Below are 15694 nucleotides of genomic sequence, written 5' to 3'. Positions count from 1 at the left end.
TATATATATATATATATATATATATAAATCATTTAAAAGCATTCAGTGTCAACTCTGTAATGAATTTCAAAGTTATTGAAGGCTGTGTACATGCAACCAAGCCAGTGAGAAATGCATTCAAATAACTGCTAGACATTTGGATTTAATGACTTTAAATAATTTAGAATAATTGCATTAAAATAAACCAATTTTCCTAAGGATGGCAAGAGACATGTAATGATTTACTTATTTATTTTAGAGCTGAAACTAATTCAGTACAGGAGAAATTTAGTTAACACTGCTCCAAACAGTGAGAAAATTTTCAGATAAAAGCCATCCAGTTTGCATCTCTCCTATTTTAATAAGGACTGACAGGCACCTTAGCAGATTCTGTTATAAGGAAGGAACCAGGATATTCAGCCACTTAACCACACTCGGGGAAACTGTAACAAGTTCAGTGTTAATAACTCAAACAACAAATGTTTTGGAACACGGCACATGGACAAAATAATTAAAGAAGTATTATGGGAATGTGATAACGTATATATCTGACTGATTAAAAAAAATGCAATGACTGAAGTAGGATATGAAACCATAGAAGACAAATGCTCTTTCTAGTTTCTACAACTGAAATTCACAGCTGTCTTTAAGAAAGAAAAAGTAGAGCTAACAGCATCATACAGTAACTATGCAACATTCTGAAATATGGTTTCTGGTTCTTGAAATACACCCTTGAAAGAGTATGACGGAGTTGATATAACAAGGACTACAGTGCAGCACTTCATACACTGTTACAAGCAAAAATAACAACATAAATGAAAAAAGCAGGAAATAGTGCAATTGGGGTATGAAAAAAAGAGGCCAGAAAAGGGAAAAAAAAAAAAAAAAAGTGATAGCACTGAACATGTAACATCAAAGAAGAATTACTAATAAATTTTCTTAAAAAAAATAAAAAATAAAAAATAAAAAAAAAAAATAAAAAATAAAAAATAAAAAATAAAAAAGCTTAAGACTGAATGTATTGACAGTAATAGTATACAAGTTGGAACACACTAGCTATATTTGCAAGATCTCATCAGTATATAGGAAACCAGCTCATCATACGGAACCAACTAAATGAATCTGAAGAACTGCAGCAAAGCAGGATGATATTTAATATTACTAACTATAAGGTCATAAGATCAAGGACTCAGTTATCAGTATAAACTGAGACCTCAGCAACGAGAAAGAAGGACGCAAAAGAGAAAGAGTTAATTAGTAAACTTCAGGACAACTAGAAACCACAGATAGGAATGGAAATGTGAAAATGTAAAAAATAAAATAAAAATCCAGGCTGCATGAAAAATGGTACTTCTGGTATGTTTGCATCAGTCTACATCTGCATTCATATTTTATATATCATACGTATATAAATGTATTATCATTGTATAATCTATTATTCCCATTCATCTACATGTCTGACTGAGCTAAGGAATGACCTATGTTTTGAAACCTATACCAGTTTGAGTTTATATTCAAACAAGGTGAAATAGAAATAGAAAGAAAACTTTCCAGTTTCTTTAAAAAAAAAAAAAAAAAAAAAAAAGAGCCTTTCCAAAGAAACTGTAAAATTTATTGCAATCCATTTTAAAGTAGTTGTAAATGGAACGCAGGAAGTCACTTCTGCCTTGCTTAACAAGAAAAAAAAAGTTATATAAGCAATCTTCTATTTCTACTTCGTGAAGCCATGTCAGAAGAATGTGATCCTGTTTAGACAAGGGCCAAGAGACTCTCTACAGAAGCTTAGAACAAAACATTAGTTTTAAGCTCTGCTGACAACGTTGGTTGATTCAATTTCTCAGGTATCACAGATAGAGTTTCATTTACTAGCAGACAAAGGCAGCAGGGATCACCAAGCTGAGGACCCTTCCTAATGCAATGTGAAATCCAACCTTATGTTTGCAATATTTCATTAGTTGAAATACTCATCTACAGAAAGCGATGAGTTACACTGTCACCTTGGATAGCCATATATGTACACACCACAACTTCACTTTCATTTTGCATTATTAAAATCCTACTTGTTCTCACCCCTGAAGTTTTCCTCCATCCTCTCACTGTGCTTTAGTCTCTCTACTGCAGTTACCTACTACTAAGGACCTCATGAGCTTTAAGAAAAGCCCTTTCTGTTACTGTGAGATGTTTCATTGTTTTGAATTATGTATTTTTATAAATGACACAGGAAGAAACAAATGAGCCTAGAAAGAGTATACAAGTGAGACTCTCTTAAAGCTAAAAAAATACACCAGACTATTACTGTGATCATTAATTTAAAACTAAAAGGTATCTTTATAAATAGTTTAGAGAAAAGAAAATGTCAGCAACACAAAGCATACTATAAACAATTGACAGATTTGGTTATTATAGATCTTAGTGGTTACTAAGCACATCAAAAGATGATATTAAATTTGTTTACAAGCCATCTGTTAATGTGCTGGACCCTAATAATCAGATAATACATTAATCATTTATTAACTCTTTACAGATGTATAGTTGCTGTAAAGGTCATGTATGAAACTGAAATAAAAATAGCTGCCCACTGGTTCATTCTTTAATGCATTTAACAAACCTCCTTCACAAAGTAAAATACTCTGTTACGGGACCTACCTAAATAAGCTCTGTTCTCAGTGGAGAACACTTCCTTGTGAGACCACAGCAAGAATAGTAGAATAATACATTGCACTTAATGTTTCTGAAGGATGTCGCTGGAAAGACAAAGGTAGGCATGCGATGCCATACTGCTCATTTTCTACCACATTTCCAACTGCTTAACACGTGATAAGCTTTAGATTTCTGCCTTTTAATTCTAGGCGTCTGTCTAATAAACTAAGCAGATAAAAGGTCACCTGGACCTTAGTTGATGCACAATGATAACAAAAAAAAGAACTGTTCAGTGATTCAAAAAGAACTTGTGCTTATACATATAACATGAAAATGTTACTGAATATATGAAAAATGTTCCCTGAACTAAAGCACAAACATTTGCTTAGAAAAATAAGGGTTACATTTCCCAGTTATTTTTTCTGAACCTAACGCTACCATTTTAATACTTAATGGGATAGTCAGGATTTTTTTTTTCCCCCCCCAGGTTAACAGGAAAGATGTGGGAAAAAAATTGACAGTTAGAAATAGAGAAGGCCAATAGAAAAGAGAAAAGGAATGATTGGGTGATGGCAGTCATGACAATGGAAGGCAGATGACCTAAATACAATGCAATATAGTAATTTGACAGAGCAATTTTGCTCCAATTCCTGTCTCTAAATTTAGTTCATCTACATGTACAGTGTAAATAAACTAGACAGTAGCGATGAGGAAAAGTACTGATTCTTTAGTTACAATTCCAACTTTAATCCTCACAAGCAAGTCACACTCACTAGGTCGTCCTTCTTAATTCTTATGAGGTAGAAAATGCATAATCATTCCAGACAGTATTAAGCTCTCACAGAACAAGTGAAGATGATTCAGCTTGTGACTACTGAAGATTACTGGGCCTTGCACGGTAGCTTTAAGTTTTGACAGATTAAGCAGAACAGGGAAGGCCAACTCAAATGGGAAGCTTCAGTAAGAAAAAGGGAAACAAAAAGCAGGAACAGAAAGAAGAAGAAGAAGGGAAGTTTGTAAGGAATGGAGTCGAACTGTTCAAGACAGGATGAAACAAGAACAAGGAGTTATGTCCACAAAAATCACACTTCACCCAAAACCCTGACAGGAACCCCAAACATTGAATGCCTCCGAAACCCACTGGCAAATATGTACTCCACACACATCATTTTCATTAACCCTGCTAACCCAAGATCAATCTGTGGTGTTGATCAAAGGACTACAATTTGGTTGATGAATCATGTGAATATCGTCATAAAAAGAAGACTATTTTTGGTTTTGCTTATACATTTTACACTGCTCTAGAACATTTAAGAGAGCTCTGAATTTTGTAAAGCCATACAAAAAGATAGCACAGAAGCAAGACTGCTTGGGCAATTTAAATTGTACCATTCTGCATTAATAATTAAGTAGATGGTAAAAATATTTTTTCCAACACAACTTATTTCAGGCAGTGCCCTGAGTGGACCTTCAAATTGACTAAAGTTTGTCTGTAGAAACTGTAAGTTGTCACATGCACAATTTGGAAGATGTATAGAGAAACCACAGACAGCTGAAGGAAGAGAAAAGTGGATCTCATTCAAAGAAATAAACTGGTTTTCTTCTTTTCTCTAATGAAGAGTTCTTAACTCCTGAATAAACACTCCTTAACTTCAACTAGAGCTGCTCACATGTGACAGTTTATTTTCTTCACTTCTTGGTGCTAGCTTGGGATTAAAACAAGAGCAAACAAAGGCAGTCAATGGATGTTCTGCTTTGAATAAAAAGCAATGTATGCTAAGTATTTCAGAATAACAGCTTCTTAGTGTTCTCAGATTGAACATGAGAAGAAAATTATTTCTCCAAGCAGCACCTTTTATTTACACCTTTAGAACAGAAATTACACCACCTCTTCTTCTCCCAGCACTAATGGAACAGAGGAGATCAGCATCCATCTTTATACAGACAGTGCACAGTGCTTCTCTTCTGTAAAACCTAAGAATAACCAACCTTTTTTAATCTGAGATTATTTCGAAAGGTATGCAATAAAAAGACAAAGTTGAATAACGAGGAAAAGGTATCGATTAGCTGTATTTGACCTATAATACTGTTAGCAGAAAAGATGGAATCTTATAATCAAAGTTTATGAAGACAAAACCAAAAAGTTTTAAGATACACAGGCATGTTCTCTACAGCATTTCACCACTTGCCTCTTGTAAATTCTAAAGTTTACAAGTAGTAATCAGAGGATGATACAGATGAAGACCTATTTCTATAAACAAAAATAATACATTCATCCATCTTCAAACACCTGCTTATTAGTAGTATATACAAGTGGTATTCTAATAACAATTGCTTAAAAGCAATGCTTCTGCATTGTATTTCCATTAGAAGGAACAGGAAAACTAAATAAAGAAGGAATAATGAAAAAATGTGAGACCTCAAATTTAGTTACGGAGGGTAATATATGTCACAATAGCCTAAAAGCCAAAGAATGAAGACATTGCTCCTATGCACTTGCCAGACAATGAGAATGGTGAACAATTACACTTCCACCTGCACAAAACTTTTTACTGTAAGTATGAAAAGAAGCAAATTATGTTACTAACAGCTAAACCTACTTTATCAAAGCAGTTTTCAGGCAGATGCCATTGAATATTATCAGAGCTTGTTTTCTGAAGAAAGTGAATTGTTTATACATACACAAACACATACAGATACATACACATGTATTTTATGTGTATTTATACTCAAAATGCTAACATTACTAGGAATGAAAAATTTGCCTAAAGCTTTGCAGTATGCATTCTTTACTTCTCCCATACTACGTATTTCACTTACTCCTATCATTGGCCAGAGGAAAAAAAAAAAAAACCTCTAAGTATACATAGACATTTAGGAAGCTCCCCTGTAGAAGGGAAGTTCTAAGCCCACATAGCATCAGGAGTCCAAAAGGAAATTTAGCTAACTTTATGCTGAGTCAACAGGGATTAGAAAATTCTGCTTCCTGCTCTTTCTGAAATTTTACTTCCATCACACCTTACTGAACAAGTCAGCTGAGATAAGAAGTGGAAAAAACCTACATCGGGTAGTACATTGTGAAACTGAACACTTAATTGGCTTGCAATAGACTAGAAAACTGGTGATCCCTGAGCATAGGTAGAACCTTCTACCTACTTTCACTTCTATCCCACTTGAAGATCATACAGAATTTCTTTACGCAGATTCTGTTGTCTTCAATTTTCAGCAGGTAATTGCAAACAACAATCATACACAAAAAGCTTTTTATAACGATTCCTGTTGAGAGAGAGTTGAGAGACAAAGCAGGGGAAATAGAAAAGAATACATTTTGCACGTGAAGTCTGGTTACCACTATGCTAGCAGACTTGAGCAGATCCTTCTTAAATAACATATTACAGGTTACAAAAGCAAAACTGCATGCTTACTGGAGGATGAAAAAATTGAAGTTTGTAAAGGTTTTTACAATGATCTTTTGTATATAAATAGTATTTCCAAATACATAGCATAATCTCAAATGATCAGTAGGAAAAAGAAAAAAAGTCAGAGTATCTTCGAGTCTCTTTCACAGGGCATCCCTGGCTAGTTTTGATTATGATGCTTTTCTCTTCAGACTAACTTGACAGTTTTGGAAAGCATGTTAGTCTACCCAGCCAAAGCAAAAATCAGATTTGTACAGTTTCAAACCACTAAGAAACTTCAAATTAAGTGGTGCTATCTTTTAGCATCCCCTCTGATGCGCTTCATCCAGGAAGCATTTAACGGAGAACTACTTTACCAAATGTGAAGAAATGGAAATGTTCATCATCCACACAGCAAACTCCTTGAAATTTTCTCCTTGAAAATCACCTAGGCCAGGAAAGCATTGGTTTTCCATATCTCTCTGACATTCTATTCACAAAAGCTGCCTTTAGTCGATAAATAAACAAACAAACCCAGGAAATGCAACCCAAGAAAGGAAACAGCAAAATAAACAGCATGCTCTTCACCTTCCTGCTTACCTTCCAAAGGCAGATGGCAGATAATTCCTTTAGCAAATCTTTAAGACAAAATCATTGATCCATTGTACTATATTAAGACATTCAACATCTTTGAGGAAGTTCTATCTAACAATAGGCTTCCTGAGACCTTCACCTGCATATTGAACTCACACCTTCACTCTACCTTCATTAATTTTGAGTGAGGGCTTAAATGGGACTCAATTGTTTACTTAAAATCAAAGGCAATCAGTGATTAGTGCTCAAATCATCACACTTTTAATATTAAACAGCAATGCATTTGTTATTCTGTAACTGTGTTATTGCTTAATTTATTTGAAAACAAAAAATTCAATCAAACATTCAACAAAAAATGTAATATAATTCACAATACTAAAGTTAGAATGTCTTGTATCAGTTGTAACTTTTAAGCTGACAGATTGCTGTAATAGCATAACACGTATTCTCACTCCTGAATATTTAGAATCAGGCTACTTCAGGCCTTATTTATGGTCAGTGACACAGTAACACCAGAAGCACGTCAGAAGGCAGGAGAGGGCAGGAGGAGAGCAGAAAATCCAACTAAGTTATTTCCACAACAACAACTATGTCTTCCATGCCATTTTTGTTTGCTTATTTCACAGTCACAGGCTGTCAGTACTTGTGTAGCACCAGATGAGAAAAAATAATATTATACTACACTTGAAGAAATAGTTTTCAGGACAGCGATAGCGTTCCTGTTACCAGTATAGTTACCTACTGTACTGTCAAGAAGCCAGCACGCAGAGTGTCAAATTTAGAAAGGGAAATAGCATTTCAAAAAGTCTTCAAATACATTTATTACATGATATGCAATTTTTAGCTGGAAAAAAAAAAAAAAAGTCGAGACTTGAAGTCTTTAAGTTTTCAAGATTTAAATTAATTAGGTCTTCAACACTGTTTCCCAGAAGTAGAAGACAGTTATTCTGTGCACGAGTGTACTGCATGTACATTTATATACACGTGGGTATGTGCATATACATATTTTATTTAGAATATGAACTTGCAGTGGAGTAGGTAAAGCTATGTATGGACTAATGTGACAGGCCCAAAGAACTTCAAATATTCAAAGAAAATAGCCTCTTATGGAGCTGTCTATTAACTGTCAACTGAAAAATCACATCAGAACTATCAGCATACTGTGGCCATTTCCTCAGTCTTCATTTCACTCACTAAAGAGCTCCATTGTGTTTACTACTACACATGATAAGGTACTTGAACCTAATTAGTGCATCTATATCTAAATACAGAAATATACATACCAACATATTTCTGCATCTATAAATATTTATATCTACACATATTTATACTCCAACCAGCTTCATGTTTGGAATTTTATTTTGAGTGAAACATGTATCTTTTAAAATTTACCTTATTGTATCAGCTGTATGAAAGCTAATTCCTATTCAAATTCCTATTTCAAATTCTAAATGCCTTTTTTCAAAAATAGAAAACAAGAAAATTTTGTCATTATTATCTTTGATCCCTGGCTACTAACAGGTTCTGCAAAAGAAGGCATGTTAAAATTATCTTTATCCACACTAAATACCCCATTATTTATTTTTATTGGGGACGTATTTGTCAGTAAAACTGTCAAGAATGACTTGATACATGCCAGAATCTTCAGAGGACTGAATTGCTGTGCAGTTTTTAAATCTACAGTTTGCTATTATGCATTTTTGATGGTTTCTAAAGAACATTACTGGGAAAGAAGTTTATCTAACAAAACTTGTACAAATTCTGAGAAATCTTTCATTTATTTGCTATAGTGTTATTGTTCTATTAAAAACCTACGTGGTAGACTTCTTTAATCAACATACTGGTCTCCAAATATTTAATTCCTTCTCTACCTTCTCCACAATAATTTCTTATCCATGCTTTCAAGGATCTATTTCAGGCACTATCAATCCTCCTAATCCCACAAGCTGTGTCACAATATATCTGTAAGGAAAAAGCCAAAAGAAATACACTATTTACCTGAGAGAACTGAAAGAAAAAAGTGTTCTGGGAGCAGCTCAGAAGCATGAGATGACAATAGCTCTCTTCAAGCTCCATTGCTCTACTGTAAAAAGAAATTGAGCCGCAGCCCTGGTCCCAGGGATGATCAGTTAATGCCAACCTCAAACACCAGAAATGAGGATAACCTGGCATAACGGCAAACACTGCTGCTCATCACATGACAAACACAGCAGGTGAATTTGGCCTAAAACACCTATAAGCCGAAGAACATTCAGAACAGACTGGCTGCATTTCTATGCTTCAGATCTGGCCTTGTTCCACATCTGTTCCCACAATCTTATCTCCAACTCTTATTTTCTACAGTACATTTCATTCCATACCAACTGCCTTTTCTGTTCTTTACAGCTATCAGCTTTGTATCTTCAGGTTTTTTTAATGCAATGCAAGCCATTTTCCTCAGTATGCATATTAAAACAGTCTCCTTCAAAGCATTTTTAGTTGCCTTTCAGCACTGATCATGATTCAGATGCCAACAGCATTCCTCTCAATTGATATTGATGATTGATTGTGCTCTCGTAATTTAGCACAGGTCCTCCAAGCAGTCACTTTATCGGCTTTTGTATACAAGGCACACTAAACTACTGCTCAAATTCAGGGATAAAGACACCTAGATTATTTCTCTATATACATATTCATTAGAGAAACATCAAGCAATTCTATTTTTCCTTCAGAACTAAATTAACCAGAAGTTGATACCAGCTATCTTCAAATATTACAAATTCAGAATACGATTCTTGACTACAGAAGTTCTCTACACCAAATTTTTGATGATTAAAATCTGAAGGAAAAAAAAAAACTATCACTGTTAATTCCAACAGGGAACACATTAGTTTCCTTTTGACTCAGAACACCTTGAGCTTCACATGTTAATAATTAATTAATTCAAGATTAACTAAAAATGTAAAAAGATTATATGATTCAACGAAAGGTAAAATAAAGGGTTAGTATACAGAACTCACTAGTTTTTACTTGTATGGGAAGTTTACTGAAAGGTATTTCTGAAGCAAATTAAAAACAACAACAGAAGCTTCAGTTCTGAAGGGTGGCAGATGTACATGGACAAACCTGCCAGAATTACTTGATAGTGCTGACAAGCAGTACTTACTGTGTCAACATATTGCCCAATTTCTATGAGGAAAAACAAACAAACGCAACCACAACCCAGGCAGCAAATATTACACTCATATGAAACTCATTTTATCAATGTAAATTTGAAGTAAACAGTTGCTTCCTACCAGAAGTACAGTTTCAAGATTTCTTTGGCAGTTTGTGAAGTATAAGAGCAATTGGCATTAATGCAGATCACAGCCTCATATACAAAGTTTGGTAGTTTGTACTAAAAAGAATGTTTGCTTGTTTTTTATAGTACAACAACAACAATATAAATTAAAAAAAAAAAAACCCACAAGCTTTCTGAGTCTCTGAAATCAGATTGGTATTTCAGCTGGTGCTGAAATTAGTCTAAGTGTTTGCTTTCAGTTGAACAGGAAAATACAAGATCATATTCAAAGAGAAGAAAACATTTCCAAATTTATATACTGACTAATACCTTACATTTTCAAAACCTTAATTTTAAAAATCAAATGAACTTTTCTTTAAAGCATTTATTTACTTTCTTCCCACCACAATGACTAAATACCAGACAGATTAATCTGTGACAATTTCTAGTCACAATAATAAATACCTCCTTAATGAATGCACAACTTTATGTATCACGTTGACAAAAGCACAGAAATAAGATCATATACTCTTGCTTGTCCTACTAAATTTACCCAACTTTGTAACGTCTTAAGTGGTGATAAACAAAAGAGTACTTGTAAACTGAAACATTTGACACTCCTAAAGGAATGACAGAGCTATATCCACTGGCTTTTGCACTAGAGTGTTCTGTGCAACATAATAGCTTCACTAGGCATATTGTATCTGAAGTATAACCTTTCTCCCGACTTCAGAACTAGAGACATTGCCCAGCAGTTTATCAACAGACACTCCGCCTTAATTTAGGGTAGCCAATAAAAAATTAGCAACTCTCCCTTTAAATGGAATGAAGCAGCAAAATGAAATATCAGGGCTGACTATAAGATACTCTCTTTGAATGGGACTAAAAAGTGCACAGGAATGCATACATCTTACTTCAACGATCTCTTAAAGTAATGAGCGGGGTTTGTCTTTTGTTTGCTTGCTTTGTTTCTAACACAAAGTGTCACGTTAAACACTATTCATACAAAACCGATCTGTTACAAATGTTTGGGAGTTCAGAGCTTAATGAGAAAGCTAGGACCTTAAAATAAAGCATACACGAATGATTTCACTGCATTCCAAAACAGGAAATTTTGACATATATGAGACTAAAAAAGCTAGCCTGGCAGAAAAGAGTGATTCACTTCACCTTGTATAAATAAAACTGCAAGTGCATGCCCTGCTTCTTTCAACTTAAAATGGATTTCACACCATGACAGGTTTCGTTCTGCATTAAAATTGCAAATCTTCTGTGTGGCCCACTTTCAGCTGCAATTGATCTGCTTTGTCGTCATAGATAAAAAAAACACTGAAGGGCACTGCAGCTTTAAATATTTCAGAGCTATGTAGCTAGTAAATAGACTCCATTGCAATATGGCTCTGAAGGTCGTGTCCTATTGTCTCTTTTCTCTGCAAATATTTTGAACAGCATAAATTAGTTTATTTTATACAATACCTCCCTGCCATTTCTAAATCAGGCCAATTGTATTGGGTATTTCCTTAATGGAAAGGACAGATACGCCACTCTTTCCATACACACCCACGCTGCTTCTAGATGTGTTCAAAACGTCCACCATGAATATAACAGCACAGGGGGATATATCAGACATACACAGTTTTTCCTGTATATACCTTACATGAGCATATCCCCCTGTCTTTATGCTGGGGCATTTAACAAGTAGTTATTTCAATAGCAATAAAATAATCGACTGGATTTCAAGTCCAAAAGCACCTTTGGTTAAAATTAACATGTCAGAATACTGAAGCAAGCAATTTTAATGTCTCCTGCTTTTCTCATATGGGAAAACATGAAGAAAAAAAAAAAAAAAATAGAGCACCAATAGAACACAGTCTGCCAAACCTGCCTTTCATGTAGGAAGGCTACTACCTTTCTAATGCTACAAACAAACAACAACAAAAAGGTTAAGCCCAGTCATGTTTAAGAACAGATTATAAGAACAAGGAGACTGTTAACATCAAGCCAAGATTTGGAACCTCTGAGGATGCACTCCCTGGGACCAAGCTTATTTCTTTTATATGGGATAACTATTCAGTGCAGACATGAAGTATGGAGATGCCTCTCATGTAGAAAAGTAACATAAAATACACTCCTGCAATAAAATACAACTGTGATAGCTGTCACTATGTAAAGGTACACTTACCTGAAAAGGCAACAGATTGTTGCCATTGTCCGTCCTGAACGCGTTGTCTTCCATCCAGGATTTGGGGGTTAAGGGTGCAGCCCGTGGGAACTTCGGAGGGGCAATGACATTGCTGGAGAATGGTTTTTTAAGGGGTGAAATGGGATTGAGGGGGGGGGGTACACCGACCCCCACTCCCACGCCGACCCCCACTCCAACTGCCCTTCGAGGGTCCCTACCAGCCTGCAGCCCACCCCAAGGGTTGGAAGGTGTACTCCAAGCTGCATTTTGATGGTTATTCCAGCTGGAGGAAGAAGAAGAGGATGCAGAAGAGGAAGACGGTTTGCTGGTCATGATGGGCTGATGGCTGTAAGCAGCATTTCTCTGGGCAAAAGGTGCCTGATTAGGGCTCACAGGAGACCTCCGCTGCTGCTGCTGCTGCTGAGCTTGCTGCTGCTGCTGCTGATGTTGGTGGTGTTGAGTCTGAGCTAGGCCAATTTGAGGAGAGAAAGTGCCACCAAATACAGGGTTGACATGGTGCGGAAAATTCTGGAAAAGCATTGTTCCATTGACCGGAGTAATCCCCTGGAAAAAGCTATCATCCACCGTGTTTGTGGTCCCCGTCGACCAGGTGCTGCCAAAGGAGGGAGACAAGGAGGTGCCGGCTGCAGGTTCTTGTTGAGGCTGGTGAAAGCTCAAGCCAGGCAAAATGGGAGACTCCATCTGCATCTTCTCCTTGCTATTTTGGGAAGGAGCCGATGTGCCGATACTAGTCACTGAGCTGTTGTCTTCTGGCTTGGGCGTCTCTGACGAGATGGGCGTAGAGGGGGCTTCTGCTGAGTTTGGATCTTGCTGCTGCTGCTGCCGCTGCTGCTGGGGCTGGGCTTTGCTTTTGTCCATCAGTAAATCATCCTGCATGGTTTGCGCAGCTGAAACAGTAGGGGAAAAAACCACAAAGACAGATTATTAGCATTGTCATTCATAGCACAAACGAGGCTGCTTTAATCATTTGCCGGTCAAAAATCTCCTCCTATTAGTAGTGCTATACGCTACAGCAAGTTGCAAGGCAAACCCGTAATCTTCCCCCTCCCCCATTTAGGAGCATGTAAGCTTTGATCATGCTAGATTGCCTTGAAAATATTTTTTAAGATGCTTCACCCTTTTTGATGCCTTGTTTCCCTTCAGTCTAAATGAGAGATGTGCTTATAGGGCAGAGATATACAGCAATTTCGCCACGTCTCTTTTCTCTTACACCGGAACTCAGAGCTCTCACCCTGCAATGAGAAACTGATTCTGGTTCCTGTTTTTCCAAGCACCCTCCTCCTCCTCCACCTCCTCCCCCTGGCTATTTGCATACGTCAATAAATACTGCTGCGTCCTTCAGCAAGGTTAAAGAGACACCAGTCTCCGCTCTTCTCCACCCCCTTTCCGATGAGGGCACCTTTAAAGGAGCCGGTACCCATTTCCCCAGCAAGCAGCCAGGCTCTCCGGCCGGCACCACCGTGCTGGGGCCGCGGGGACGGGGAGCGACCCTCGGCGGGGCCGGGCCGGCGGCACTGCGGGGCGCAGCGCTGCTTCGCCGCAAAGGCGTCCCGCTCTATTGCCTTCTCCAGAAAACCGTCCGTCATCTGCTCGTAGGGAAATATAAGGCCAAAAGGAGCAAATCGGGGAGGTGCTACTCGGCTGTAACGCTCCCGATGCTTTCACAGTGAAACATTAAAATGAGGTTAAGCCAAATGTTTGAAGTAGAGACATGGCCATCTTTAGATGCGCAAGACAAAGGCTAGTGATGGAATTTATTTGCTACATCGATACATAAGCTTAAACTTTTAGAAGCGAGCGTACATAACATGACTGATCTTATACCTGATAGAAGAGGGGATTCATATAAAGGAGGGCAGGTACTGGAATTTGATCAATATTTCAAACCAGCATCATGCTAATGCAGATGTAAACATCATTGCATGGAACTAAAACAGGATCCTCCACATGTCACAGATTTCTAGTCAACTGAAGAGATTATTATACATCTCAAAAGCATTTTGAATGAGCCAAAACCGGTTTCTCAATTAAAGTATGTAGAAGATGGTCATCACCAAATGCCTAATTGCATTTCTACTGAGCTAATCACAACAGCTTGGCCACCTTGTTTTTAGGATTGCTGTTTCAATGTAACAAAGTAAAGTTCAGCCAAACCAATTATCTGGTTAAGAAAGGTGTCAAAGAGCAAAGTCAGTGACTCCTGACAATGGTTTTGAGATATACACACTTTTAGTTTATTATTTTTTAATTCCTACATAGTCATTCACAGACATTTTACCTCAAATGAACGTAAGGATACGTTTCTGCTATAAGTTACTTGGCTTGCTCCCTACTATTTCCCCTCTCCATATGAAATGAACAGCAGCAAGGGTTCATACAAAGGCTATGCTGTGAGACAACATTAGGGCAAGTTCCCAAGAACAGAGCAAACTATCGCATCCAGCCAGCAGCCCTGCTGCTGCCGATGGGGCAGGGGAAACCTGGAGGCAGCTTAAAGCAGTGCTGCAGAAAAACCAGAACAGACCAAGCTCCGTGGAGCTTTCCATCATCTGTGTTTATAGCAACATCACCTTTAATCCTAAGACTGCAGAAAATTATTGACAGCTCTATAGCAGAGGGAAAAAGCGTAATTGCTTATCCCTTCCCTGATCAAAAGTATATTGAGAGAAAAATACAGCAGCTGAAATACTACAGTCCTGTCATCAGTAAAGTATATTTAAATCAGTTAGTCATCGAGTTATCTATAGTGACTAGCACAGCAGTTGTTTCACACATGTACCTTGACTTGGCCATTTGTTTTTGAACTTTATCCTAAAGGCTGTAATCCACATTCATTTTCATACCATTTCTTAAAGGTAAAATCACCACAATTCAACTCTCTCATCAAGGTCAAGACCTACCTTTAACAGCAAAGCCAGTCTGAATGGAAAAACACTGGATTAAAAAAAAAAAAAAAAGACTGAGAGGCCACCCATGTCTAACACTGGACTACCATACACAGCAAATAATCAAGAGGTGCTATAAGTATTTGAGCAAATACATAAACCAGAACAGGAAATCTATATCCCCACAGCAATATCACCTCTGCTTGCATGCAGTAACCCATGCAGTCAATGCAGAAATTCTTAAGGAACAGTTACCTTTGGATTTTCTGTATCTAATGCTCAATAAAACAGTGTGTTTATTTTCTCCTTTCGGGTTTGGTGTGTGACAAACAGTCGGCCACTCTGGCAAGAGCACTTTGACAACTGGGAGCTGTCAGCGCATGCTCTGCCGCGGCATTCTGGGTTTTGCAGTCCGACGGGGGCGGCGTTGGCTGCCCAAGCAGGGCCTGCAGCGCCGGGCGGGCAGCTCAGCTCAGCTCAGGCTGCTGTGCTCTGCTGCCCGCTGCCCGGAGGAGCTCGGACAGAAGCAGCGCCTGCCGCACCGAGCTGACAGCGCGCAACGGCTGCTGAGCTGCACGCGGCGTTCTTACAGCCAGAGCACACAGCTACGTGGAGCAGCAATCGCTAGCCAAAGGAGTGCTTCCAGTATTCCCAACTTCCTTCAAATCTCCAAATTTACATACAAGGAATTATTTGCAAGGTTGTAACATCTATTAAAAACCATCACCGCTATTAC

General features: G+C 37.5%; 1 protein-coding gene across 5 annotated transcripts in view; it reads right to left on the bottom strand.

Moving 5' to 3' along the window:
- CPEB3 (cytoplasmic polyadenylation element binding protein 3) overlaps window positions 1–15694 on the bottom strand; it is an 88052-nt gene that overhangs the window by 67556 nt on the left and 4802 nt on the right. For 2 of the 5 annotated variants that reach the window (XM_010714563.4, XM_085229403.1), the window contains exons 1-2: window positions 13190–13345; window positions 12053–12960 (exon numbers count right to left, since the gene is read on the bottom strand). In XM_010714563.4, coding sequence (XP_010712865.2) covers window positions 12053–12949 — 897 coding nt within the window. In that variant the 5' untranslated portion in view covers window positions 12950–12960; window positions 13190–13345. Of the gene's footprint in view, window positions 1–12052; window positions 12961–13189; window positions 13387–15213; window positions 15363–15694 lie in introns of those variants that run through there. The other 3 variants (XM_010714564.4, XM_019617679.3, XM_085229402.1) reach the window with 3 other exon arrangements.

Source organism: Meleagris gallopavo, chromosome 8 (assembly GCF_905368555.1).
Source record: "Meleagris gallopavo chromosome 8, MGAL_WU_HG_1.1, whole genome shotgun sequence".
NCBI lineage: Eukaryota > Metazoa > Chordata > Aves > Galliformes > Phasianidae > Meleagris > Meleagris gallopavo.
The sequence above is the reverse complement of the archived record's forward strand: the minus strand, read 5'-3'. Positions and strand labels throughout refer to the sequence as shown.